Raw genomic sequence first — 27,556 nt, 5'->3', positions numbered from 1 at the left:
TTTTATATTAATCTTCTTCATTTTTCCACTTTTTTCTCTTGTTACATGTGAAATGTCATTTATATTAATCTTCTTCATTTTTCCACTTTTTTCTCTTGTTACATGTGAAATGTCACTATTTGGCCCCCCCAAATATTGAGAATAACTTTAAATGTAAAATAATGGGTATAAAAGTCATCTCTAGTTAAAAACTAACTCCTCAATTCCTATTTATTCTCCCCACTTCTCTCTCACATCTTTTCTTCCTATTTATTCTCATCTCTTTTTATAAACGTGGATTAAAGGAAATTTTTGAAAAAAAAAAATCTTATTAGATATTCAAAATGTCATTTATAATTAGAAACTAACTCCTCAATTCTTATATTCTCTCATATCTCCTCTCTCCTCTCTCCTCTTTTTTTCCTATTTATTCTCTTATGTTTCTTTCTTCCTATTTATTCTTCCCTTTTTATAAGCGTGGGTTAAAGAAAATTTGAGAAAAAAATCTTCCCCACAATTAAGTACTCTTTTTATTTCTCAATTTATTTATTGTTTTTTTTTTATATATATATATATATTTTTTATTTGATTTTACATTCTTTGTTTCTTTATTTTGTCTACAATTTTTGCTATTTGATTTTATATTATAAATAAAATGTCTATAGTTAGTAAGGTAACTAAGTACCATTGGTTGCATTTCTTACCCTAAAAAAATTTTTGGTTTGCATCTGACATTTTAGGGTTGAAGCCATGTGTTTTTTTTTTTTTTTTGGTACTGATGGTTTAATTTATCTACATCTTGTTGAAAAAAACTATCATAATAATTTACCTATTTTTATCAAATATGTGTAGGCCTCACAAAATATATGTGAGTTTATTCCTTAATATAATAAAATAATTCATACGTGGGACCCTCAATGGGTCTTAAGGACCCATATAATATGTGTAGCGAAAAACCATTGGTGCTTTCCCAATCTGGACATCCAATCTTCGCCCCCCCATATTGAATCCTGGTTCCGCCCTTGGATGGGCCACTGAGTTGATGCAAAAAAATTGTATATCTCGACCGAAATCTTCTACCGTGGATACAACAACCTGAAGTTATCAAGACTCTATCCAACTTTTACCTCAACTCTCAGGTGTGTTGATCTCCAAACCAAATTTAGCCATGCCATTGGTTTTCACACCTCATACAGTCGAACAAAATCAGGGGAAACCTCGAACCGAAAAGAAGCAAAGATAAAAAAAAGGCCAAGGACACTTACACTAGAGACCTCACCAATAACACAAACCATGATCTAGCTTGACCCTAACTGGACCGGAAACAAGTAGCGATGATCAACCTCTACCCTCACGGAGTTCACCAATGGAAGATGATGAACGAGATCTTCTACCATGGATACAACAACCTAAAGTTATCAAGACTCTATTCCAACTTTTACCTCGACTCTCAGGTGTTTTGATCTCCAAACCAAATTTAGCCACGCCATTAGTTTTCACACCTCATACAGTCGAATCAAATCAGGGGGAAACCTTGAACCAAAAAAGAAGCAAAGATAAAAGGCCAAGGACACTTACGCTAGAGACCTCACCGATAACCCAAACCATGACTTAGCTTGACCCTAATAGGACCGAAACCTCTCCAACAAGTAGCGATGGTCAACCTCTACCCTCACGGAATTCACCAATGGAAGATGATGCAGACTTGCATTTTTTAATGTAAGGGCCCATGGAATACAAACTATGGAGGTCGGGTACCTATTAAAGTGGCAAGTCGGAACATGCAGGGCAGGTGCTGCTTATCAGGCGTTTCTTAGAGAACCTAGTAACAAGAAACACGAATAAAATTTACTCATTCCCTTGAAAATAAAATCACAAAAGTTTACAAATTTTTCCTTTGGATAAAAAGACAAAAATTTCAATTAAAGTGAAAAAAGAGCACGTGTAGAATAAATGTCCCCATGAATCAAGTCCCAATATAAAACGTTATTTAAAAAATCTATTATTAAAATTAACTTTTTTTCGAGATTGTGGCTCCTAACGATTTATATGCATCCGCATTAATAGGTTCTCTCCCATTACACTTTCAGAGTTGCAGTTACGCGCGTCCGTTGATTCTCCTGTCCCCGTCGTTCCGACTTCCGCCAGTCGAAAAAACGAAGAACTTCGATCCTCTTTTTATCTACGGCGACCAAAAATTCACATTTCATACAAAATTTACTGGACAAAGAAGGTATCAAATGTGATTCAATTTCAGCTCGCTCTCAGCTTCTTCATGGTTGATCTGTTGAACAAATTAATATTTTTCATGTTAAACCGGAGAAATTGTCACATGAGTTGTGCAATTTGCTATGGTTTTCGAGGGACAGCAGGAGCATTGTTGATCACAAGATGTGGTTTCAGCTGGTTTCCTGAGATTTTAATAATTTGAAGGCTAAACTGTGGACTTTCAATCCATAGAGCGCCATTTTGTATTTTGGTATTCATTTTTGTCTGCAAAGGTTGGGAAGAATGTGGAACAGTTCGGTAACATAATCATATTTGAGAGTTTAAAGATTTTGCGGGCTCGATTTTTTTGGAGAAAGAGAAATTCTCTCGCATTTATTGGTTCGTTTTCTCGTTGTTGTTTTGTGGAAGAACGTATCAATTTCAGTTTTTTCTTTTCTTCCGCTCGTCAGTTTATTCATCGATGAGATGAGAAGGATAATATGCTTTTGTTGGGCCATTTTGGGAAGGGATGGAATTCAGACGAATATATCTTATGATGCATGTCGTTCTTCTTTTCACGTCGGCGACAGGAAGTTCGGAAGGAGGCAAGAAAACGGGGATACTATCAGTGGGTGATGGAGATGGTCCAGTTTCTCTAGAGATAGACGAAGAAGTGGTAGGAGCTCCTCCACACCTTGCCCTTCTCCTCTTTTTTGTTTTGGCTGCTTGTTACTTCTTTTCTTATTTATATGTAGCCGCTATTGTTGGATGCTGGTAGCAACATGAAATCTTAAATGGCGAAATGTGTTCTAAAACTGTTGGTGAGCCTAATTCAATAATAATGTTTAACGCTACATAGATGTCTCCCATTGTTTAAGGATGCTGATTGGCCTTCTGATTCACTATTGATTATGTTCTGGACCATCCCTTGCGGATTAAGATGCTGCATCTCGAAGTTTATAATAATGGAAGATGTGTGTTACAAAATATTGAGCAAAAAATGGTTTAATACGTCTAGGTTAGAGTTCATAGGTCCTTATAATTATAGCTTCTAAGTTCTACTGTAGTTTGAATGAAAATCCTTCTTCACATGTTAATCTACTTTGCGAGAAGTTGTTAACATTAAGTCTGAACTTCTAGACTTTTGTAACTGCTCTACATCAGACCTGGGCGGCAGCATCCTTAGTGATTGGTTCTAGAAAACACATGTTAGATTACAAGTGTCCAAGTCAAAAGAATGTTTTGCCAACTTCTGTATCTTTATTCTCAGCTGTTTCAAATATGATATTTATGTGTCTGATTTGAAGGAAAAAAAAATATTTATCTTGATTCTTGAATTGCTTGGGATTGACTAATGCCACAAATTCTACAAAAGGTAGAATTTTCTAATTTTAATTTTTCATATTCATCTGTTTAGTTTTATCCAACTGGATAGACCTTCTCTTGAACAATTCTCGTTTGCCAGCCTTCTGTTGTAACTTATGGGAACAACTGTCTTAAACCGAAATTGAGGTTCCGCCACAGAAATGCTAAACCTTGGCTTCCTGCTAACTAAATTAGGAATAACTAATGCTCTCAATTCATTTATAGCCTTCCTTGATCCTTTTCAGTTTTCAGTGTCTGAAAAGTTCATGCTATGTCAAATAAGGAGCTGCATGATAGTTTGGCTGGCTCTCTAACTTCTTTCCTCTCAATAAAGCTAGATTGCATCTCATACTGAGTGTAAAAGACCAAAAGTGAGTGCAAGGCTATTCTTAATTTGTGTAAGGATGATATAAACAAAAGTGAGACAACCAGCAAAATCCTAGATTTTAATTTAAACTATTTTGTTTTCACCCACGATAGTATTGTGATAAGTCCCTAGTATCACGAGTCTACACTCGACAGGGAAAGCAAATCCCTAAATTCTAGGGAAGGAAACCATTGGCAGATTTGAAGAGTCCTATTGTATTCAGGTTACTTTTTAGGATTAGATTGAAGAGTCATATTACATTCATGTTAGAGTCATATTACATTCAGGTTACTTTTGAAGAGTCCTATTCGAATTCAGGTTACTTTTGAAGAGTCCTATTCGAATTCAGGTTACTTTTGAAGAGTCCTATTCGAATTCAGGTTACTTTTGAAGAGTCCTATTCGAATTGGGATGATTCTGTTAATTAATACTGTAGGAACATAATTGCTATAAATAGGGGGAAGGAAGAGTAGAAGAGACAGGTTTTGAGATATAGAGAGAAGTTTATGTGAGAGCCATTGCTCTTGGGTAGCCGTAGGAATCACCTACTGCTGGTAGAATGTATTGTTTCTTATTCAACTTTTATTCAAAGTCCCTTTTTTCTTCTTGAGTTATTCAACCTTGTTAAGTAACCTCATTCAGGTACCTAACAAATTGGTATCAGAGCTGTAACGATCCAGGGAGGTGATATGGCTTTATCTCTGTTTTCTGGTGATGGAAAAGCGCATGAGTGGTTAATAGAAGTCGAGCAATTTTGCCGGCAACACCAAATTAAGTGTGAGTATTGGCTCGGAATAGCTCTCGAGCATTTGGATGGCGATGCACTTGATTGGGTATACGCAAGGTCTTGGCAGAAGTTGGATTGGGTAAGTTTCAGAGAAGCCCTGCAGATTGAGTTTGGTGATGACCAGGTGACAGATGTGTGTGTGACTTTGGAAAACAACCAAGAAGAAGTTATGGGAGCTATTACAGTGGTCGAGATGGGAGACCAAGCACATCCGACGGAAAGGCTGCTGAATGAAATCGCCGAAAGAGATCAAACGAGTACTGCGGTGGTTGTAGGCCATATTTGGAGAAGAGAGAAGAAGAGAATGAGAGAAATCGTTGTTGAAACCTACCGGATTAATTCCACAACGAAGGAAGATGTCGCTCGATCACCGGTTTGCAAGAAAGCGAGGGATCGAAAGACGCCAGAGGCCATCACTGGAAACCAGCAAGTGATGGCGAGAGCTGCTGTTCGTAGGAGAGGAAGACGAAGATGGAGATTTAAGGTTTTTGGGGTTGGTTCGGTTCACCTCAAACCGGTTCGTGGGTTTGGTCCAACCCCTATGAGCCAAAGATTGTGTTATTTGGGCCTCAATCAGTTATGTTTCATCTCAAACTTAAGGCCCAAACAAACCCAACACAAAGATTGGGCCGCTAGACCCCCAAAGAAACCCCCTTGGGTCAAGCCCACTCCATTAAACCCCAGCAGAAGAGATTTTCAGATTTTCACCTTGAGGACAAGGTGAAACTGTTGGAGGGGAGTATTGATAAGTCCCTAGTATCACGAGTCTACACTCGACAGGGAAAGCAAATCCCTAAATTCTAGGGAAGGAAACCATTGGCAGATTTGAAGAGTCCTATTGTATTCAGGTTACTTTTTAGGATTAGATTGAAGAGTCATATTACATTCATGTTAGAGTCATATTACATTCAGGTTACTTTTGAAGAGTCCTATTCGAATTCAGGTTACTTTTGAAGAGTCCTATTCGAATTGGGATGATTCTGTTAATTAATACTGTAGGAACATAATTGCTATAAATAGGGGGAAGGAAGAGTAGAAGAGACAGGTTTTGAGATATAGAGAGAAGTTTATGTGAGAGCCATTGCTCTTGGGTAGCCGTAGGAATCACCTACTGCTGGTAGAATGTATTGTTTCTTATTCAACTTTTATTCAAAGTCCCTTTTTTCTTCTTGAGTTATTCAACCTTGTTAAGTAACCTCATTCAGGTACCTAACATATTGTAAGAGAAATGATTGGCCAATCCAAAAGATAAACGCCTGATGCATAGAGGATGGGTTGATCGAGCCTACTGGTCCTTTTCATGCCAATTCAAAAAGGTAATCTGACACATAATTGAATCACACCTGATGAGCATGAAACTGAGTAACACCTGATGTAATGTTTATCTCCTGACTTAGCCATATGCCTCAGATTTGTAACAGAGGAATATTGGTTTTCATGTTAGACTCTGTTTAGGTAATCTCCAACCGTTGGATGAGCAGGGAAAGGGATAACACAAAATGTAATGTTTATCACTTAATCATATTCCTCAAATTTGTCAAAGATGTATTGGCTGTTAATTTTAGTCTCTCTCTATAGCTACATGAAAAATTACTTTTCAGGGATTCTTATTGCATGTGCATTGTTGAGATTACCGGTGCTAGGTTACAACTTTAGGGGTACATGGTCCATGTGTACTGTGGGCATACTTTTGTGTTATGCATACTTGTGAAAGTGTTATGTTATAGTCTTTGTTCTTGTGCTCAAAAACTATTTCTTTAGTTATTTTTATTTATTAGTCTTATTGTTATCTTTTTTTGTGCATATCTCAAGGACTAGTTACTGTACGCTAGATTAGTCTATTTTACCTTCTATTCTCTTTCCTTTTTTAAGGTAATTAGAATTAGGAAGTAGTACTTCTTCTAGGTGTCCTTTTCCTTTTATAAAAGGCCAACATAATGGGGATAGATTGCTTTAGCTTTACAGTGCAATCTCTCCCATCTTCTCTTCTTTCATATTGTTTCTGGCTTCCTATCGGTCACACGGTATCAGAACTGTAAGCAAATCAGAAAGGTAAGCTTCTAGATGATAATACTTTGAGAGGCTTATCAAAGGAAGGATCTGCTTGCACTTTTGTACTGCCAAACTGCTGCCATGTTGGTTGATTTGTATTACAAAATACAAGGAGGAACCAGACATTCTTATCAAGGTTATGAAGGCTTAAGGCTTTTAAACCTTCTTCTTCTTTTCATATTGTTCTGGTTTGCTATGTTATCAGAGCTATAACCAAACCAGAAACAATACCTTCTACATGATATTTTGAGGGGTTTATCAAAGGAAGGGTCTGCTTGCAACAGTTTCATGCTGCTTAACTGCTACTGTGTTGTTTTGAGTTGTATTTTCAGTATGTAGGCTTCTTGTCAAGTTTATTAAGATTTAAAGCTTATAAAATTAGATTCCAGAATATCATATCTGTGGTTTTGTTTGCCACAAGATTTGTCCAGAACTTTGAAGCACAAGTTATCTCCTACTGATCCAGCTGATGTTGCTCAGTATTTGAGGATTATTATACCTGTCTGGAAGGAGACTCGATCAAATTCTGGAACTCTCTGATGGTTTGATCACTTGCTTGTGTCCCCCTCTACTACACCTGTGGGTGCTCTATCTTTACTTTTTAGAGTAAGTTTGAATATACTCTTTGGTCCTTCAGTGTCTGCTTTAGCAACTTGATCTATCTGCACAAATGGGTTTTATTTCTCTTATGTATCCAGTCCTAGTTAGGGGTGTAGATGGACCGGATTCAGATCGGATAGTGGTAATACCATATCCGCATCCTATTGTATTCGGACGGATTTGGATAATATCCTATCGGTTTTGGGACGGATTCAATTGGATTCGGATGATAATCAGATAATTATTTTCTTAAGTAGATTCTTTTAAGTGGGCATGAATACAAGTTTTCGACTAGCTATTTACATCTTTACCATTTTATTTGTGAGGACTAGGTTTGAAATTTAAGAATTTAGCAACTTTGGTAGCTATTTTAGTAGAAAATCTGAAAAATAGTCACATATCACAGGTAAAAAATTTATAAAAATAAGAAAAATAAATCTAAATAAGTAACTTAATCGGATAATTTTATCGGATGGATAATAATTGGTAAGAAAGAGGTATACCATATCCGCATCCTATTCGTAATTGGATGGATTTGGATACCCCTAAACGGTTGCGATGCGAATTTGGAAGCGGATTTTGGTTATCCATTTACACCCCTAGTCCTAGTCACTCCTAGCCAGCCCCCAATTAGGGCCCAAGCCCACCCGTGAGCCAGGGCCCAACTAAGAAGAGCCGAATCCATCCTAGGGGTAGAGTGGTCATTTCCTACCCCTGGATCGAGTATTAATGGCGACTAAGTCTAGTTTTATTGGTTAATTCAGTTCTATTTCCTAATTAGAGTCTTAGAGGTTGAGTTCTTAATGGTAGTTGATTACTAATTGGAGTTGTTAGTTGATTAGGATAAGACTCCTAATTTCAAGGAAACCTTATCTTAAGGAGTTTGAGTTATTAGAGTCCAATTATGATAAATGTCAAATTGCTTGAGAGTATTTCCTATTGAAGAGTCCTATTCTGGGTTGCCTTAAATTAGGAAAGAATTATTGTGAGTTAGTTTTAAATTAGGAAAGAGTCTTTGAGTTTAGTTGGGTTTGAGTGGCTATAAATAGCCTGGGTCTTTCTTGTAATAGTCAGTCTTGATTAATGAATTGATTTGAGTTTGAGAATTTGGCTTTGTCATAGTTGTGGGATTCCCTTGGAACCCAGCAGCTGGGTTAGAGTGCTCTTTTTCCAGTTTTGAGATTTCTTCATCATCTTCAAGTTTTGCAGATTTTCTAGCAAGCTCACCATCCTTCAAGTAAGTCAAGACCGCCACCCGAAACCCTAATCCCCACCCTCTCTGTCTGCACCTTCACAGGCCCATCACCTCAATCCATGATCTCCAAACCAGCCCTTACCCATCCCAAATCACTCCTCCCCCTTCCTCTTCTGCCCTAGCAGCCCCAATCCACTCTCCTTGCGGTCAAAGTCTCCCCCTTCCCTCTCTGTCTTGCGGAAGCAGCAGGCCATTCCCTCTCAAAACCCTACCTCCCCAGCCCCTGTTAAACCCATTCCACCCCTCCTAGGATCGCATCTAACCCCTGAGCAAAAAACCTCATTCAATTGGCCCACCCAATGCCATCTACCCTAATTTGAAAATTTCCGCACTTCTTCAACCTTAGGAATTGCAGATTTCAGAATTTGAATTTTATTTGAGTTCCAGCAATTAGAATCCATTCTAGTTGAAGGGATTCATTAGAATTCAGTATTGAAGAGCTGACCAGCAGCCTTGCCATCCATTCCCTCCCCAGCCGATACCCTAACTACCCTAAAAACCCTGGCTGAAACACTAGAAACCCTAATTGAGTGCTGGAAACCCTAATTGAGTGCTGGACCTACTTCATAAGATCCTAAAAATCTGACCCTAAATTTCGGGGTTGCATCATTCTCTCTCCAGGCACCATCTTTTCAATATTCATGTTGGACTCGTACACCCTTCTTGGTGATTCGACAAAAGTTACTCTATAGCCGCCTGTGCCCTTTCCTGGACTTTTTTACTGCTGTCCCTTATTGGTTATTACTTCTTTCCTTGGTGACCTAAATCGCAGCAGATCTAAGATACTTTTTTTCTGCTGTTTATCTAGCACTATCCTATTACAATCCCCTTTTTAGGGCTGTAAGTAACGGCTGAGAACCTCTGATTGTAATTTTCTCTTTTCCTTAGCAATTGTTTTTAGGGCTGTATGCTGGACTGCCATTAGCAAAAACTCCAGATTTTTAATGGTTGCACCAAGGTAAAAAATTCGATCGAAATGAACATTTCGACCTTGTAAAAGGTCGAAATTTCGACCGAAACTGGATACTTTTTTCCTGATTCTTGAAAACTCAATTTCGAGCCTCAAATGCACTCAAATTGATTTGGATTTTTGCATACTAGCTATTTCAAGCATAATAAACACTATAATAACTACTAGTTTACTAAAAAACTACTGAAAATGTAACATCCATTCATCCAACATTCCAAGTATATAGTAGTACATGAATCAGAGAAGAAGCTGTATTGTTATTACTTACAAGTTACAAGTTACAACTTACAAGTCTATTCTATTCAAGCCTCAAGGTCTCCCTCTTCCGTCTACACCCCATACAAATGACAATATAACTCCCATGATGTTTGCCCCCGCCCCATATAGTTTTGGACATAGTCAAAAACTGCACCTCTGTATGTGGCCTCATCCACATGCATAAGATTCCCTAACGGTGGGAAGTTGTGAATCTCCAAAGGAACTGGTGGTGGTGGGCCTTGTGGCTGTGGAATAGTGTGGAAGATCTGCTCAACAAATGAAAGACCACCCTACCCCTGGCTCTCAGGACTAGGAGAAGGATAAGGATACTGATAAGGTCGCAGTGGCTGACTCCGATAATCGACAGTGGGAGGGACACCATAAGCTCCATAGGCCGCTCCATAACCATAAGGCTCCAGTCGTGGTTGACTGGCCTGACCCTGAATCTGATAGCCAGGAGGGACACCATATGGTCCATAACCATAAGGACCATAACCATAAGTCGACTTGGTAGAACCAATACTCTCCACAACAGTATCATATGAGGACTCTGCAGGCCTATGCCATCCGAATCCTCTGGAGGTGGAGGAGTCTCTACCATCATCAATGCTCATCGATCTCATAGATCCCACCAAGCTCTCGGCATCGGATGGACAGTAGGACCCATATGATGGCGTGTCCTCTGTGCTCCAGCCATGCTGTCTCCCCTTCCCCTTCCTCGAATATGTAGAGGAAACATTTTTGCCTCGAGATGCAGCTCCAGATGGTCCGAATCTCGTGTCGCGTGGGTGAACCGACTCTCTCCGTGAATCTCGGTGGTCGTCCCTCCCCCCCCCGACTCTCACGTCCGGCGGGTGGTGGTGGTGGTGGTCTCTCCCTAGGATCAGCTGAATCCTGATCACGAGGTCCCACACCCTCCTCATCCCCTCCATCATCACCATCACCGTCATCATCACCACCATCGTTGTCATCTCCGGAGGCCTGAGTCACCTCATCCTCAGTGTCGGACCAGAAAATCAAATCCTCACTCTGGGTGGATGCACTAGGGTGTGGCACGAAGGGACGGGCGGGCTCTGCATGTGGCCTCCCCTCCTGGGCAATGAAGTCCCCCACATCAGCCCCCATCTCCTCTGCAATCTGACTATTGGGAAGACCTCCATCCTCATCCAGCAATCCGTCTCCACTATCCCCGATCCAGTCAACTACTGGGTTATCATCATCATCCATCTCAAATATGTCGGCCAACTCGATATTGGTGCTCTCTCTGTCCATCGCCTGTCTAATATGATCCTCTCTCAGTCTCATATTATAGTGTAGGTAGACAAGGTCCTCTATACGCTTCACACCCAATCGGTTGCGCCTCTTCGAGTGAATGAGGCTGAAGGTGCTCCAATTTCGCTCACAACCAGTGGCAGAACATGTTTGGGAGAGTACTTTGCTTGCAATCCTACTCAAGTTGTGTGAATCACGTCCAAATTGCAACCACCACTCAGCTGCAACAAACATAGACTCCAAGTCATTTTAATACTTAAATAACTAAATTAAAGATAGAATATAATAATTAAATGTATAATGAAATAAATGAATGAACTTACCCGCAGGGGCGGTTTCCCGTCCGATACGGCCACAAAGACGACCGAAGCTCCAAAGTGGCATCCCTAAAAGCCTTTATCTAATATATAAAGAGAAAAAACAATAACTAGTTAGTAGTTACTAGGTTAATGACTTAGTATAAAACTACGAATTGTGAATATCAAATGATTTTAATCACTATCTCACCTCCATAAGGATGACTGCTTGTTTAGTTGTATCCGGTTCGAACTTCTCCACTACAATTTGGACAGCATCCATCAAATCTTGCCTCATCCCAAGATTGTCCTTGTAATGGTACTTGGGATTTAAATAGTATGCTGTGTAAGAAAAAGTATGTCATAACTCATAACTCATAAAAGGGAATAATTAATGCTTAAGCCTTAATAGTGTGATAACATAATGAAAATTAAATTAAATTCTTAAGTCACTTAAGTACTTAAGTACTTAACAACTTAACAACTCACCAGCCTTATGCAGTGGATGCTGCAGCATAGACTCCCATCTACTGTTGATGATTTGAAGGACTTTCTTGTTGCCGCGTGGGTGGACCCGAGCAACTTGTTGCTTCATCCTATCTCTACTGCAGCAAATATGTGTGCTAGAGTAGGTTTTCTTTGCTGATCTACCATCCTCAACACATTCACCACGAAGCTCGAGCATCTTCACTACTATCCTCACATTGTGCCGGAAACTCTCATCAAGGATAGTCAACCGAGCTCTCCTTCCTCCCACCGATGAAGAACCCTCCCAGGTTAAACCACTCCTCCGATGCAAACATACTCCTAAGACCAGTCTTCCTACTCTCAAAGCTCTGCAGTGCTATCCAATTAGTAGCAAATCTGGTTATGCCTGGCCTCACTAACTCACCTTGACACTTGTCCCTCATCATCCTTAATGCATAGGTGTGGTTATATATGAAGGTGCTAACATGTCGAGCTTGGTCCACCGTATTCTTCACAAGCTTGACCTTTCCAATCTCCTTCAACATTAAGTCAATGCAAGTGAGCAAGACAAGGAGTCCAAAAGAGCCTATATCTGTCCATCCATCAAGGCATCAAGCCATCAATACAAAGTTATAAAGTGTACATGTATATGTGTAATGTAAATATATGTATTTACAAATGAAAATTAATACTATATGTTTAGACTTTAGATACATGGAGTTCTCTTGCATCTTCAACCCAGCTTTCTTGTAGTTGGAGCCATTATCAGTCACAATTTGAACTACATTTTCCACTCCAACCTCCTTCACCACTTGCTTCAAGTAATTTGTAAATGTATTTTGCATCCTTCTTCTCACCGGATGCATCTACTGACTTGAGGAACACTGTCCTCCCATCACAATTCAACATGAAATTGATGATGGACTGTCTAGTGGGACCAGTCCAACCATCAGCCATCAGAGTCACTCCATAATGATTCCACATGGGCTTTAATCCCTTAATGTATTCATTTATGTCCTCTTTATGCTTAGGCAAATACACATTATATATCTCATATGGAGTGGGGCCCGTACGCCACTCCCAAACCTCGCCTATCCGCTTCAATCATATCTCCGTAGTAGGGCCCCCGAGTTGTATGTGCTTTGGAACACTATGGTAATGCGCCCATTTGGAGAAAGCCATCCCCACTTTCTCCTTCACACTCCCCCATAAGTGCTTCAACTTTCTCTCGTTTATGCTCGAGCCTCGCAAATAGGGCCGGATCATTGCGAAGAATCTCAAGATCCGGATCTGTAGGATGTGCTGAGGAAGCTCGACCCCTTGTAGGGGCCCGTGGGATAGGAGCCTCCTGCCTGACACTCTGAGACCTCCTCATAGGGACTTGGGAGCCACCTATGCCTCCAATACCTCATCGGCTCTCTCAGAGGATCCACAACCTGCACCCCTTTGTTGCCTCCCGATGTCATCAATCCTCCGTTGCTCCCTACTCATCATCATCGCCCTCCTCAGCTGATCGGCCTCTGGATCAGGGTCACTGTCTCCTAGCTCATCCCTACCATAACCCTCAGGATCTGGAAGGTCATCTAAGCAGGCATCCTCGAACTCATCCCTCTGTGTTCTCTTCTCTTTCCTCTTTTGCTTTCCACCACTAATATATGAGGCCATTGCCTTCTTGACCTCTATAGGCACCTTTGGGCACCCTGTTACATCCCTGTTGCCACCAGCTAGATGCACCTTCAATCTAGTGGCCCCACGTCCTCCTATTTGTTTCTTGCAGTAATTACACTCACTCTTCCTCTTATCAGCTGTCAGTGGCCTCCCATGATCCCAAGCTATGTCTGACATCTTTAAAATAGAGTGCCTGATACAAGAAACACACACTAAGTATCTTGAAAAGCTCCACAATATGCTCCAAAAATGACATACATGCTTCTAATAATAACCTCCTATTTTTAAATATAAAAAAAAAATGTATATCTATATAAGTATTTTTTAATATATAAATAATTTTAAAATATATAAAAATAAAATACACACTAACTATCTTAAAAATATCCACAACATGCTCAAAAAATTGCATACATGCTTCCACTAATACTCTCCTATTTTTAAATTTAAAACAGAAATTAATTATTTTTTTAATATTTAAATATATTTTTTTAATTATTTAAATATATATTAAATACAGTAAAATTACATAATTAACAGAAAAAAAAATTAATTCAACACCATCACAGCAATATGGTGTCTCAACTCTCACATACATCCATTTGAAGCTTATACATGTACTATACATAAACATTTTTAACAATATACATAATTTAGTAAATAATTTTTAATAACAGAAAAATAAAAAAATAGTAGGAAGAATCAAAAAATAATTTTGACACTACAAATTCATAGATCATCACTCTAAAGTAAACATATATAAATTTGGAAGCAATCTAACATGATTTAAGGCACAAATGAAACAAAAATCAAAAAATGAGGAAGTTGGTTACTCACCTTGCAAGATTTGAGAAAATGCACAAATGGAGGAGCAAATCAAGTGTTTGAAGGAAATGGAATACTAGAAATTAGGTGTAGAATGGGATGAAAGCAAGAGAAATGAGCAAAAAATGCAAAATCAGGTTGAAATCTCCCTGGCGATATCGCTCGAAACTGACGGTAGGTCGAAAATGAGCTCGATTTTGGGTATTTTATAGCCTACGCAAGTGTCGTTTCGGCCCGATATGGTATCGGGCCGAAATTTCGACTCGTATCGACCGAAATTTCGGTCGATACGAAACGAAATAGATACCTTTTGTGCCTACTACTGAATTTCGTTTCGAGTTGGATTTTTGCAGGCATTTCGGTCGAAATTTCGACCATTTCGATCGAATTTTCTTCCATGGGTTGCACTTTTCCTTTTTTGGCTTATTTATTACCCTAAACATCTGTTGTAATTTTGCCCTAAAAATTGGTCTGAAACCCTAAAATTTGGAAGATGACCACATCCGAAACTATGACAACAACAGAACCTATAACTTTACAGTTGACAATCCTAACAAGAATGACTACCAACCTCTTGGTTCCCCTCTTACAATCTTAGATGGTCAAACTACAGAATGTGGTCAAGATTTGCCTATGTTATTATCACTGGATGAGGACTTCTAGACATAATACTGGTAATCTGGTATTGCTGTGAAACCAAGAAACCCTGTATCAGCACAGGATTGATGGTTGCACGTGACTCTTTGGTGTTAGCTTTTCTAATTAGATCTATGAAACCAGAATTACACCAAACTTTTCTACTGTTTGACACTGCTGCCAGTATTTGGAACGCCAACCAGAATACTTATGCTAAAGCTGGAAACATGGCTCAAGTCTATAAACTCCGCAAGCAAGTTCATTAAACAAATCAGAAGGAGATGACATTCTCTCAACATCACAACACTCTTAGTGCATTGTAGCAGAAGATTGATCATTACAACACCTTTTAGCTAAATCATGCTGAAGACATTGCAGCCTACTGCAAACACCTTGATGAGACCTGGGTATATGATTTCCTAGCTGGACATAATGTTGACTATAATCATATTTGACTTCAGATTCTTGACTGAGATCCCTTTCCGACCTTAGAGGAGTCATACGCCTTTGTGCACACCTTAGATTGTTGTCATGCTGCAATGCTCCCTTCCTCCACACCAGGTCAGCCCTTCAGACTCATACTACAAAAGTAATATAGGAACACCAAAAGAAGTTATCAAATGTGATCACTTTGGTAAACCATGGTAAAATAAAAGAAAATTTTGGAAACTACTCAGGAAGCCCGCAAATTTTGAAGCAGAAAGAAAGGCTGGTTGTGGAAAGAATCGAGGAAAGACTTAAGCCAACCAAACTGAAGCTGACTCTGCTCCTTCTGTTGATATGATCTCCAAGCTGTCCAATGAAGAACTGCAAGCTCTCTATCGGTAACAAAAGATGCCCCCACTACCACTGCTACTTCTGCTATTGCCTTTGCTACTTTGGTAATCTTAAAATGGATCACTCTCCTCCATTTTTGGGAATGGAACCATTTGCTGCTCTTCCACCCTAACCTTATCTACTGTCTTGCATATTCCTCCTTTTCTACTGACTTTTTAACTAGTAGCCTTATTAGGGATTTAAACTGCAGAGTTACCTTCTTTCCTCCTCATTGCGTTGTACATGATTTGGTGATAGAGAGGATGACTGGACATGGTAAGTGCAAAATATCTCTACCGTGTATAGCTCCTCTCACTGCTGCAACTTTTTCACCAACACCCTAGATTCACTCAGTCACCTCAGATATTCGGCTTCTCCATCAGAGACTTGGTCACCCTCTAGTCAAAACTTTGTTATCTTGTTTTCCATATTTATTTAGGCACTGTAATAAGGATGAGTTTTTTGTTGTTTTTTTTGCTAAGTAAATACCCTCTGGTTATTCCTCATCTAATAATGGAAGTGACCATCCATTTGATTCTTTGTGATGTATGGGGTCCCACTTATTGTAATTGTATTTCTGGTTACAGTTGGTAGTCGTCATGCATTTTATAAAAGAGAATTTGGTAAGCGGCATAATCTGTATGCCATGTGTGTAGTCTGAAGATCAATTAGCAGATGTCTTCACCAAAGGTTTACTTGGATAGACATTTCATCTTATTTTGACCAAGTTGGGCATGTATGATATCTATGCCCCAACTTTGGGGGGGAGTGTTGTGAGAGGTTTCCTAATTGGAGTAGGACTAAGGTTTTCCTGAATGGAGTAGGACTCCTCTAGTCCTCTTTAAAAATCCTATTCCAATTATGTTTTTGGTTCCTCTATTTATTTGCTACCTTATTTGTTTCCTATTTCAATTCTAGATTGGTTTTTTTATTCCTTCTTGTATTTTTATTTCTTTTCCTACTCAAAAGTTGGATTTTCCTACTCAATGTAGGATTCGCTTAAATTGTAACCTATAAATTCCCTGTTGGGGGCTATCAATAACTCATCTTTCTCTAAGCGTTAAACTCTCAAGCTTACAACAGTTGGTTTTGTTGATGACAATCTCTATTGACTTGATTGTATTCGTTAAAGGATTGTTGACGATTTGTTATTGTTTTTCAAAGTACTTACAACGAAATATAAACCTATTTTGATGCTATAATTAAAAATCTCTATTTCAAGAATGCTCTTGAATTTGTTCAAAAAGATTTTTCACCCTATTTGTCTGTCTATAGGAATGATTGATCAAACTAATTGTTTGTATACTCCCCAACAAGATGAAGTTACTCAGTGCAAAAATAGACATATCTTGGATATTGCTCGATCAGTTATGCTCCACATGCAAATTCCTGAACATTTTTTGTATGATGCAATTCTTATTGTATGTTTTCTTATTGATCACATGTCTTCATCATTGTTGGACAGTCAAGTTCCTTCTTCTATCTTTTATGGTTTAACACTTTGTTTTTTATTCAACCTCATATTTTGTTTTCGTTTGTTTGTTTCATGATTTGCATACTGGCATCAACAAACTCTCCCCTAGGGCTTCCAAATGTATTTTCCTAGGTAATTCTAGTACCCAAAGGGTTCTGATGTTATGATGATGTTTCTCATAGACAATGTTTTGATGCTGACACCACCTTCTTTGAAGATTCTGCTTATTTTTCTTCTTATGGTGTGCCCATTGCCTTTTCTCCAACACCCGCTACTGAACTGCCTATTCCAGTTCCTTCTACTACTGGCTATTGTACTCCTCGGCAAGTGTACCAGAGCAGCCTCGGCAGCCTCTTTCTATGGTGCCACCATCTATTATAGTTCCTCTGCAGCCTATTGATCGGACTCCTTGTAGTAGAAATCCTTCTGACTTATAAGTTGCTGTTCAAAAAGGTATATGTTCTTGTACTCAGAAACCTTTATCTGACTGTCTGATATTGCTTTTTTTCTTCTTTCAGATCTCCCATCCCTTAATTGGTCATTTCGTTATCTTTATCCACTCAACTCCCCCAAAGTGTCATCATGAGGCCAGATCTCATACTAAGTTAGAATTTAAAATGAAAAGGGAGATGGTTGCTTTGCTATCGCATCAGATTTGATTTTTGTCGTTTCATCTCTTGGTAAAGATCTAGTAAATTGGAAGTGAGAGGCAGTTGCTTTTTTGACATGTTTGATGTGGACTGTTTTTCATGTGGATTTTCCTTCTGGTAAAGATTTGGCGCATAGCTATTGGATTTACTCTTCTATATATATTGGTGATGGCTCTATTGGACGTCCAAAGGCTTGGTTAGGTGGCAAGGACTATACTCAGACATACTACTTTGAGACTTTTTTGCCCCATTGCTCGGTTGAATTTTGTCTGTGTTGTTATCTCTTTAGCTGCCAATCTTGATTGGCAATGAATCTTGATTGGCTTCATTACCAACTGCTGTCAAGATTGCTTTCTTTATAGTGATCTTTAAGAGAAAGTCTATATGGAGTAATCTCAGGGTTTTGTTGCTTAGGAGGACTCTTCAGGCAAGGTTTGCAAGCTGTATAAGGCTATTTACATGCTTAAATAGTCCCCACAGAGTGATTTGACAAGTTTAGCTCTATTGTTACTTGTTGTGGATTGTCAAAATGCTAATCTGATCCCTCCATGTTTGTTTCTCATTTGAACTCCAAAGTGATTATTCTTGTGGTTTATGTGGGTGATATCGTTATCTCTGGTAATGATATCTGGTTCATCTTCTTGAACTGTAGTTTCTTTATTGTGGGAAGACTGTTCCAAACTGGGCATGGTTGACTTGTATGCTCCAGCTTGGGGGGAGTGTTAGCAATGTTATAAGGTACTGAGAGGTATGTCTTGACTTGTCATGGTAGTGTGTGTGTGTGTTCAGCTTTGGTTTGAGATTCATACTTGTTCTCTTTAAGTTGGGATTCTTAGTTGTTCTGAGGTGTTATTCTCTTTCTTATTATAAATAGAAATGGTGGGGAGGCTGCTGGGATTTATGAGACTGCAAAAATTCTAAGCAATCTCACCGTCTTCTCTGTATCTCTCTCTGTAGTTGCTGGTTTACCGTGAATGACATTGTTACATAAAAGCATAAAGAATGATCATCAGGCAACTGAATTTGTTGCGCAACAAACCTATCTCATCAGTGAAGTACCAATCTATCTTTGCAACATTTTCAAATAAAGGATTTGGGCTCTCTCTGGTACTTTCTGGGTATTGAGGTTCTTTGTAGCAAGAAATGAATGAATTTGCCTCTAAGTAAATATGTCCTTGACTTCTTATCTAATATAGGACTTCTTGCAGCCAAACCTATTGATATCCCTATGGATCCACATGAAATATTTGGTTCCGTTGATTGTGAAGACTTTGAGGACAAAGATTAGTATAGATGATCAGTGGAAAACTTATTTACGTTGTTATAACTAGAACAAGCATATCCTTTGCGATTGAGTTGTCTAGCCTGTTATGTTCTCTTGAGAAATCTCATTGGGAAGCAGCTTGTCTTATCTTGTGAAATAGGGAGCTCCATGGATGGGGCTCTGACATGAACTCAGTTTTAGGGTTAGGGTTTTTGATGCTGTTTTCCCTAAAACTTAGAGCTGCTCAGAATCTTCCAGCAAAGAGAACTATTATTCTAGGATGTCTAGGGTGGTTTTAAGCACTCGAAACCTTGCTGTCATGCTGATTTCAGATCTGATTTTTAACAAGAGGGTTTGAAAAACTAGGGCTCTAGGGTTTTGGTTAAGTGGGAGAATGGGACTGTTAATGCTGTTTTGTAATTTCAGATTAATTTTTAATGGGTTTTTGGCTAGGGTTTAGGTTGAATTAGGGTTTAGGTCAAGAGGTTGAAGATGAATTGCAGAAATTTAGGGAAGCAGATGAAGTGAAGAAATTTTAGAAGTGTTAGGGGTTTAGGGCTTAGACGGAATTAAAGGTAGGGATGGGGTTAGGAGTGATACACGATCCAAATTGGAGGGAAGGGGGTGGGGATCAGAGACTTAACAGGGGAGGGAAACTCTTGGTGCCGCAGGGAAGAAGAAACAGAGAGACAGAGGGCTGAGAGGGTGGAGAGGGGAGGGGAGGTTCCTAGGACTTGCGTACAACAGCGGAGGTGCTGGGGAAGGGTTAGGGAGTCGTAAGGATGAGGGAAGGGGGCTGGAATGCCTACAGGGGGTGGAGGAAGCTGCTGCTAGGTTAAGGCAGCAAGGGGAAGAGGATTGGGAGGTCTGCCTAGGGAGGGTGTTGTATTTACTTGACTGAAGACTGCTGTGGTTGTAATGGCTGCTGGAATTATTGAAGACTGTTGAGGGAATGCTTAAACTTTAAAGAAGCTTGAAGGATGTGCTGAATATTAAAGAAGAATGTTACAGTGGCTTGTTGGTGACTTGGAGAGGAAGTCGTGGTTTCTTGGTGCACAAGTTATCTCAGAAATAGAAAATTCTGTTTTGGATGAAAAATGGTTACAGATTTAGAAAGTACTGTGTGCTTTATAGATTTAGAAAATTACTAATTCTCTAATATCTTTAGTTTATATTTTCTTTCCTTTTTGAAAGTTGTTACTAAATTTAGAGAGGCAGTGTTTTATTTTTTGAATGTACTAAAATTAGTAATTGATTAGAGCTGTAATTCTCGTCTATAAATAAAGGTCTTGGGGTAGAGATGCAAACTATTGAAGCAGTCTCTATCCCTTGTGTCTTCTCTTCTCTTTTCTTCTTCTCTAATTTTCTGGCTTCAATTCTCACCTACGACTACACCTCATTAGGAGATTCTGCTTTGTTTCAAAGAACTTGAGAAAAATCTGCGGAGACCCCCTCAACAGGAACCCCCGTCCTCAACTCAATAACTTTTTTATCCAATAATCCAACTTAAGCTTGCATAGAAAGAGTAGGTCTTAATTTATAGCCTACTAAAATGAACTGGACACTAAGTGGGTTTCCTTTTTAGATTAGGATCCCACCACATAATTTTGACCATTGAAATAAAACCTAAACATTCAAAGGTCCCTAATGGACACACGCTGAAATAAAAATTTTAATTAACTTAAACTCTAATAAGCACTTGTTTAAATTCTGTTTTAATTAAATCTGTAATTGTCACATGTGCTAGAGTTTAAAGAACTAAGGACTCAATAACTAAATCAACTACTAACTCAAAATAAGACTCTTTAACCAACTTCGACTCTAGAAGTTAAATTGGAATTAAATTCCAGCAACTAGTTAGGGCAGAAAATGCCCAGAATACCCCTCCTAGGGGGTTTGGCCAGCTTGAGAAGGCTTCTTAGAGCCGTCTTGTGGGCCCTACTTAGGGTTTTTCCCAGGGGTCCACATTGTGTTTCACCTCAATTCTCCCCCCTTGAAAGCATTTGTCTCCTGATGGACGTGCTGATCGAATGCTTCAGGTCTGATGCGCTGGAAATCTTTGGTGTGGATTTGTCCTCGCATCTTGCAGTGTGTGGGGGAAGTAGTAGATATCTTGTTGCTAGTATTGCTCTAAGACAGAACTATAGTATGGAAGGACTGGTGGGGATGAAGTCCTCAAATCCTAGTGACCTATTTGTCAAAAGGCGAAGGAGGAAAGATGAAGTCAATGCTCTGGGAGTCCTTCATTGTCACCACCTCTGTCAGTATTGTAGCTAGAGCTTGGAAAATCCTGGTAGGATCTCTTCCAAGAAATAGTTTGAGACCCAAGGGAGGGCTTGCCTCGCAAGGATAGGGGCTGGTATATCCCTGATGTTTGTGGGCAGCATTATCTTCTTTGTAGTGCTAAGGACATAGGGAATCTACAGTGGGGTGGGTACCTCATTACTTAAAACTCTGATTGGGGTTGCTGATTTGACCATGTTTCTCCATTTTGTGAGGGCACCTTCGTCAACTATTATGTTCTGGACTTCAAGGACTTGAATCTCCATGTGGTCCTTCAGTGTTCTGGCTTTAGGGTCACCGTTGAACTCTTCTAGTGTGGCTGTAGTTGACATGGACAGCAGCTGTACCTTTTTTGTTATCTCTCTAGGACCTTGATATTGGTCTAAGTGGGTTACCTTATCATTGGAATCTTCTAGGACTGCCTTTGGGGGTGGCCATGGGGTCTCTTGATCAGGAGTTGGTTGATGAAAGCTGGGGACAGTAACTCCCCTTCTTTGATGAGGTTCTCTAACTAGGTGATCTTCAACTCCCAGGGTAATTTTGTCAATCTTTTCTGGCACATTCTCTGGAGGAAGCTTCTACTTGGCAAAGATGACCTTCTGTCTGGATAAGAGGATTCGGCCTGGCCTGTATAGCCACTTAGGGTGCTGCCTTCTATCTGTAGAACCTCCTGGATTGGATCTTCTGGTTTTAGCTGTTCAATGATTGGAAGGGGCTTGACTTCAGGCTGAACTTCTGGAGTGGGTCCTTGAGTTTCTTAAGGGTAGGGCCAGGACTAGGGTCTCTTGGGAGTTGGGGCTGGACTCTGTACACCTCTTTTCCTAACTTCTGCTTGTAGATTCAAGGGAAGGAATACAATATCTTTCCCCCTATGCCTAAAGTTACTAGTATTTTCCCTCCTATGGATTAGTTACATCATTATCATACAACCAAGATCTACTCAGAATTGCATCAATTTCCCTCATGGGAACTGCATCACACCAGACTACATCAGCTTAGGAGTGTAAACTATTGGGAATTAGACGACGAAATTTTACCTCAATAACCTCCCTAGGTTTGTCAACTTTTCTATATGTAGTCATCTCCAGTAATAACAATATCAACATATACTATAAGAAATAGCTTTCTAGCCGTTATCGAATGGCAGATGGATACGGAGTAATCACTCTCACTCCTAGTCAGTCCAAAATCAGTTACCACAGAAGTGAAACAACCGAACCATGCTCTAAGGGATTGTTTCAAGCCATATAAGGATTTCTTGAGTTTACATACCGAATCACTCTCTCCTTAGGTAACAAACCTTGGTGGCATCTCCATATAGATTTTAATGTAACCCTAAATTTGGGGCCAATCTTTAGGATCCTCTTCTATTGAACCAGCGGTAGGGTTTTAGCTGATTAGGGCAAAACTCAGGCAATTTCCTTATTGACAGCAGTTGATTGTGAAATATACCATGCGGCTAAGGGGTGACCTTCCAAATTGTGCGGGTAAGGTTGGGGGGGGGGTCTAGGGTTGATTTGGAATAAGGGGAGAGGGAAATTAGGGTTTGCCAAGCTGGAATGGGGTGGGAACTAAATCTATTTTTTATAGAATTTTGAATTTCAGATTCAATTCCTAAAGCTAGGATTTGAGAATTTAGGGTTTTATAATATATATGGTTTTTGGGGTAGGATTAGGGTTAGGGTTAAGGTCAAGTGTAGAGGAGGGGTAGGGGATGACAGTCATAAAAAGAATTAGGGTTTGGATGAATGGTTTGAGAATTATGAATGGGTGAAGGCTTAGGGTTCCTAGGGTTATTGGGAATTTAGCGCAGCAAAAGGATTTGGGTCTAAACTAGGGTTTGGTTGGCTGATTGGGCTGAAATTGAGAGGGAAGGTCACTACAGTTGGGGGGATGAGGCTTCTAAAGTTTGGGACAGTATCTAACTGTTAGATTGCTGTAGATTTGACCTTGAATTTTTGGTCTTATAAGAAGTCCGAAAATTCCAGAAAATAAAAAATGGATATGGGGCTTAGGCTTAGGCTTGGGCAAAGAAGGGTTTCAGTCTTGTGTTGGAGAGGGGGGGGGTGCGCAAGGAAGAATGAAGGGGAAGAGGGTAGGGTTGGGACTGGTGTTGTACTTGATTTATAAAGTGATCAATTACACAATTGCAGCACCTTACAGGAAAATAGGTGCACAACATAGCCGTAGGCTTCCCACCTTGGAAAACCCACGACTTCTCTTTGGTCACCTTCAAATCTTCAAATTTTATTAAATATCATGTCTGATCTGTTATAGCTGAATGGGGCTATATTTATAGCTTCCTACAAGAAGGAAATTTGAAATAGGACTCAACAAAATAGAAGACCATTTAGGACTCAACAAAGAATTCAATTTGAAGTGGAGTTCCTTCTCCCACTAAGACTACTCACACTACTGGAAGAGGATTTCTAATTAGAACTCTAACAAAAGGAGATTTGCAAAATTAAAATATCCTACTTTAAGAAAGAATCCAAATTGAAAGCAAGATTCCAACTAGCACTCCTAGTATGACAAGGACTCAGCCCTAACTTGCTAACAAAGGACTCAAATTCGAAACAAAAACCAGATTTGGACTCCTTGTAGAAAGTGGAGTGCAACTAAGGAAATCCTTCTCTAACTGGGATTCCTAACCTGACTGAGCTCTTCCATAACTAATCAAAGACTATTTAAATTCAAAATAGAAGTAGACATGGACTCCTAACAGTACTCTGCATCCAATAAGACCCATAAAATAACCAATTTGCCCCTGGTCAGATTCGGCCTTCCTGGAGAACTGCAATAAAAAAGGGTAAGGTTTTCCTTGGTTACATCAAACTTCCTTTATGAAGATCACCATGAAGGGAGGCATATCCAACTGATATAAGGGCCAACGAAAAGCCAATGATACCAAAGTTCAAACTGAAGTGAGTTTAACCACTGGAGAGAATGTGTTTATATAATCAACACCATAAGCCTGGGCACATCTGTTGGCCACAAGTTGAGCTTTCAAACGAGCAAGGTGCCATCAAGGTTGATTTTGACCTCGAATACCAATGACATGCAATGGCAGTTTTTGTAGGATTCTACTAGGATTTCAATTAGAGTTTGTATAGGAGTTAAATTAGAGTTTGTATTCATGTAAAATTCTATTCCTTGTAATAGTCTAGTTTCCACTTAATTATAAATAGAGGGCTTGAGATCATGGATCAATAAATTGTATTTCTACATGGCATTAGAGCCTAAATACGATTAGGGAAAATGAGAAAAAACCTCCCTCCTGGCCTCTCTCTCGCTGTCACAGAGTGTCAAAGAGTGTTGAACTATCTCTTTCAAAAACCATCGCCTTTCTCTTGTCACAACTCTTCAAACCCATCAAAAACCTATTGAAACCCATCGAAACCCCATTGAAATCCATCGCCCTTTCTTTCTGGCAGTTCTTCAAACCCATCGAAAGGAAGAATCAACATCTCTTAGAGATAGCCCGTTCTATTATGATTGCTATGAATGTACCTGACCAGTACTGGAGTGATGCTATACTCACTACTTCTTACCTTATGAATAGGATGCCTAGTAGGATACTTGGTTTTAAATGTCCTAATGAGATTCTTTAGGGAGCCTCTTCTTTTTTTATTCCCCCAAAGGTTTTTGGATGCGTGTGTTATGCCAGAATCATAGCCCACCAGAGTAAGCTAGCTCCCTGCGGTCTACGCTACATATTTTTGGGGTATAGCTACTCAGAAAGGGTACAAATGTTATCATCCTCCCTCCAGGAAAACCATTGTATCCATGGATGTACTTTTTCATGAGTTTTGCCCTTACTATACACCTCTCCAGGGGGAGAGTTCTAGAGGAGAGGTGTTCTTTCCGACTCTAGATCTTCCTATCACACACCAACACAACTTAAGAGTCCTAGAAGAGTTTCCTGACCAGGGGAAGACTTCGGCCAGTATACCTGAGGACTTTAATCCTCCCCCTTCGATTTCTGAACCATGTGAAGAACCTAGCCAGGGGGAGACCACTCTTGTGAGACACACTGTTGGGGTCTTTCAAAACCACATTGACCAGAATAAAGAGGTGCAGACTTATCAGAGGAAGAAATACAACCGGCTAAAGCAGGTGGAGAAAGGTGATTCGTTACCATTTTAGTCTTCTGCTCCAGAATCAGATTCTACTGAGGTATCTTCTTCTGATCTTCCTATTGCTGTTAGAAAAGGGGTCAGATCTTGTACTCAACATCCCATAGCTAAATATGTTTCTTATAACTCTTTGTTTGACTCCTACCGTGCTTTTATATCCTCTCTATCATCTGTATCTGTTCCTAAAAGTTGGCAGGAAGCCTATGCTGATAAGAGATGGAAGGCAGCTATGGTAGAAGAAATGCAGGCAATGAAGAAAAATGACACTTGGGAGTTGGTTACACTTCCTCCAGAAAAAAAACCAGTGGGCTGCAAATGGGTATTTGTGGTTAAACAAAATATGGATGGATCAGTCAACAAGTTGAAAGCTAGACTAGTTGCAAAGGGGTTTACCCAGACCTATGGGATTGATTATCAGGAGACCTTTGCCCCTATTGTGAAACTAAATACTGTCAGGGTTTTGTTGTCTGTAGCTGTGAACAAACACTAGAACTTGCACCAACTAGACGTAAAGAATGCCTTCTTACATGGGGAGTTAGCAGAAGAGGTCTATATGGAAATCCCACATGGTTTCTCCGATGACAATACTGTAGGGAAAGTCTGTCGGTTGAAGAGGTCAATTTATGGGTTAAAACAGTCTCCTAGATGCTAGTTTGGACGCCTTCTGAAGGCAATGACTTCTATTGGGTACAAGCAAAGCAATGCTGATCATAGACTATTTGTCAAGAAGTCAGGTACGAACATCACACTTCTCATTGTTTATGTATACGATATTGTCATCACTGGGAATGATGGTGAAGAAATTCAAAAGTTGAAAGACTTTCTTGGCAGAGAGTTTGAAATTAAAGATCTAGGGAAGTTACAATATTTCTTAGGGATTGAGGTGGCTCTATCAAAGAAAGGTATATTCCTATCCCAAAGAAAGTATGTCCTAGATCTATTATCAGAAGTGGGAATGTTGGGGTGTAAAGCAGTTGATACCCCTATTGAAGCTGGAGCTAAACTTAAAGAAAAAGAGGGAGAACCAGTGGACAAAGGAAGACACCTAAGGCTGGTAGGGAAGCTTATTTACTTGTCCCACACCAGGCCATACATCGCTTATGCTGTAGGGTTAGTGAGACAATTCATGCATGATCCATATTTAGCTCATAGGAAGGCTGTTACCAGAATACTATAGTATTTGAAGGGAACTCTTAGAAAAGAAATACTTCTGTCACCCACTGATAATCTAAAAGTAGAACCATACACTGATGCAGACTGGGCTGGATCTCCAGATAGGAAGTCAATTTTAGGTTACTGTACCTTTGTTGGAGGTAATCTAGTTACTTGGAGAAGTAAGAAACATAATGTGGTAGCTTTATCTAGTACCGAAGCTAAATATAGAGCTATGGTTCGTGGAGTTTGTGAGCTACTATGGTTGAAAGGCTTGCTGCAAGATATTGGAGTCCAAGTTCCAAACCCTATGATGTTATATTGTGACAACAAGGCTGCTATTGGTATTGCTAATAATCCAGGGCAACATGATCGAACTAAGCATATTGAAATTGACAGGTTTTTTGTCAAAGGAAAGTTGGAACAAGGGCTTATCTGTATGCCTTTTGTAAGATCTGGAGACCAAGTAGCAGATGTTTTCACTAAGGGTTTAAAAGAAAGAGATTTCCTTCCTATTGTAGTCAAGTTGGGCATGACTAATATCTATGCCTCAACTTGAGGGGGAGTGTAGGATTCTACTAGGAGTCCAATTAGAGTTTGTATAGGAGTTAAATCAGAGTTTGTACTCATGTAAAATTCTATTCCTTGTAATAGTCTACTTTCCACTTAATTATAAATAGAGGGCTTGAGATCATGGATCAATAAGCCATTCTGCCAAACATTGTATTTCTACAGTTTTCCTTGCTGGTAAAGGGACCAGATCCCACGTCTGGCT

The 27,556-nt window shown here is 39.6% G+C and overlaps 1 protein-coding gene across 3 annotated transcripts in view; it reads left to right on the top strand.

Annotated features, from left to right (window-relative positions):
- The first annotated feature begins 2,067 nt into the window (after positions 1-2,067).
- The window catches only part of LOC149028771 (formin-like protein 5), a 125,158-nt gene continuing 99,669 nt past the window's right edge, over positions 2,068-27,556 (top strand). The window contains exons 1-2 of one of the 3 annotated variants that reach the window (XM_089138969.1): positions 2,775-2,863; positions 18,599-18,684. Coding sequence is in view for 1 of the 3 variants with exons in the window: in XM_089138954.1 (XP_088995080.1) it covers positions 2,717-2,863 (147 nt within the window). In the remaining 2 variants the exon portion in view is untranslated. Of the gene's footprint in view, positions 2,864-18,598; positions 18,695-27,556 lie in introns of all 3 variants that reach the window. The other 2 variants (XM_089138961.1, XM_089138954.1) reach the window with 2 other exon arrangements.

The sequence above is a fragment of the Hakea prostrata genome, chromosome 1, assembly GCF_041222555.1.
Source record: "Hakea prostrata isolate BN-2017 chromosome 1, UWA_Hpros_2, whole genome shotgun sequence".
Lineage (NCBI taxonomy): Eukaryota > Viridiplantae > Streptophyta > Magnoliopsida > Proteales > Proteaceae > Hakea > Hakea prostrata.
Note: the sequence above shows the minus strand (reverse complement) of the source record. Positions and strands in the feature narration are given on the sequence as shown.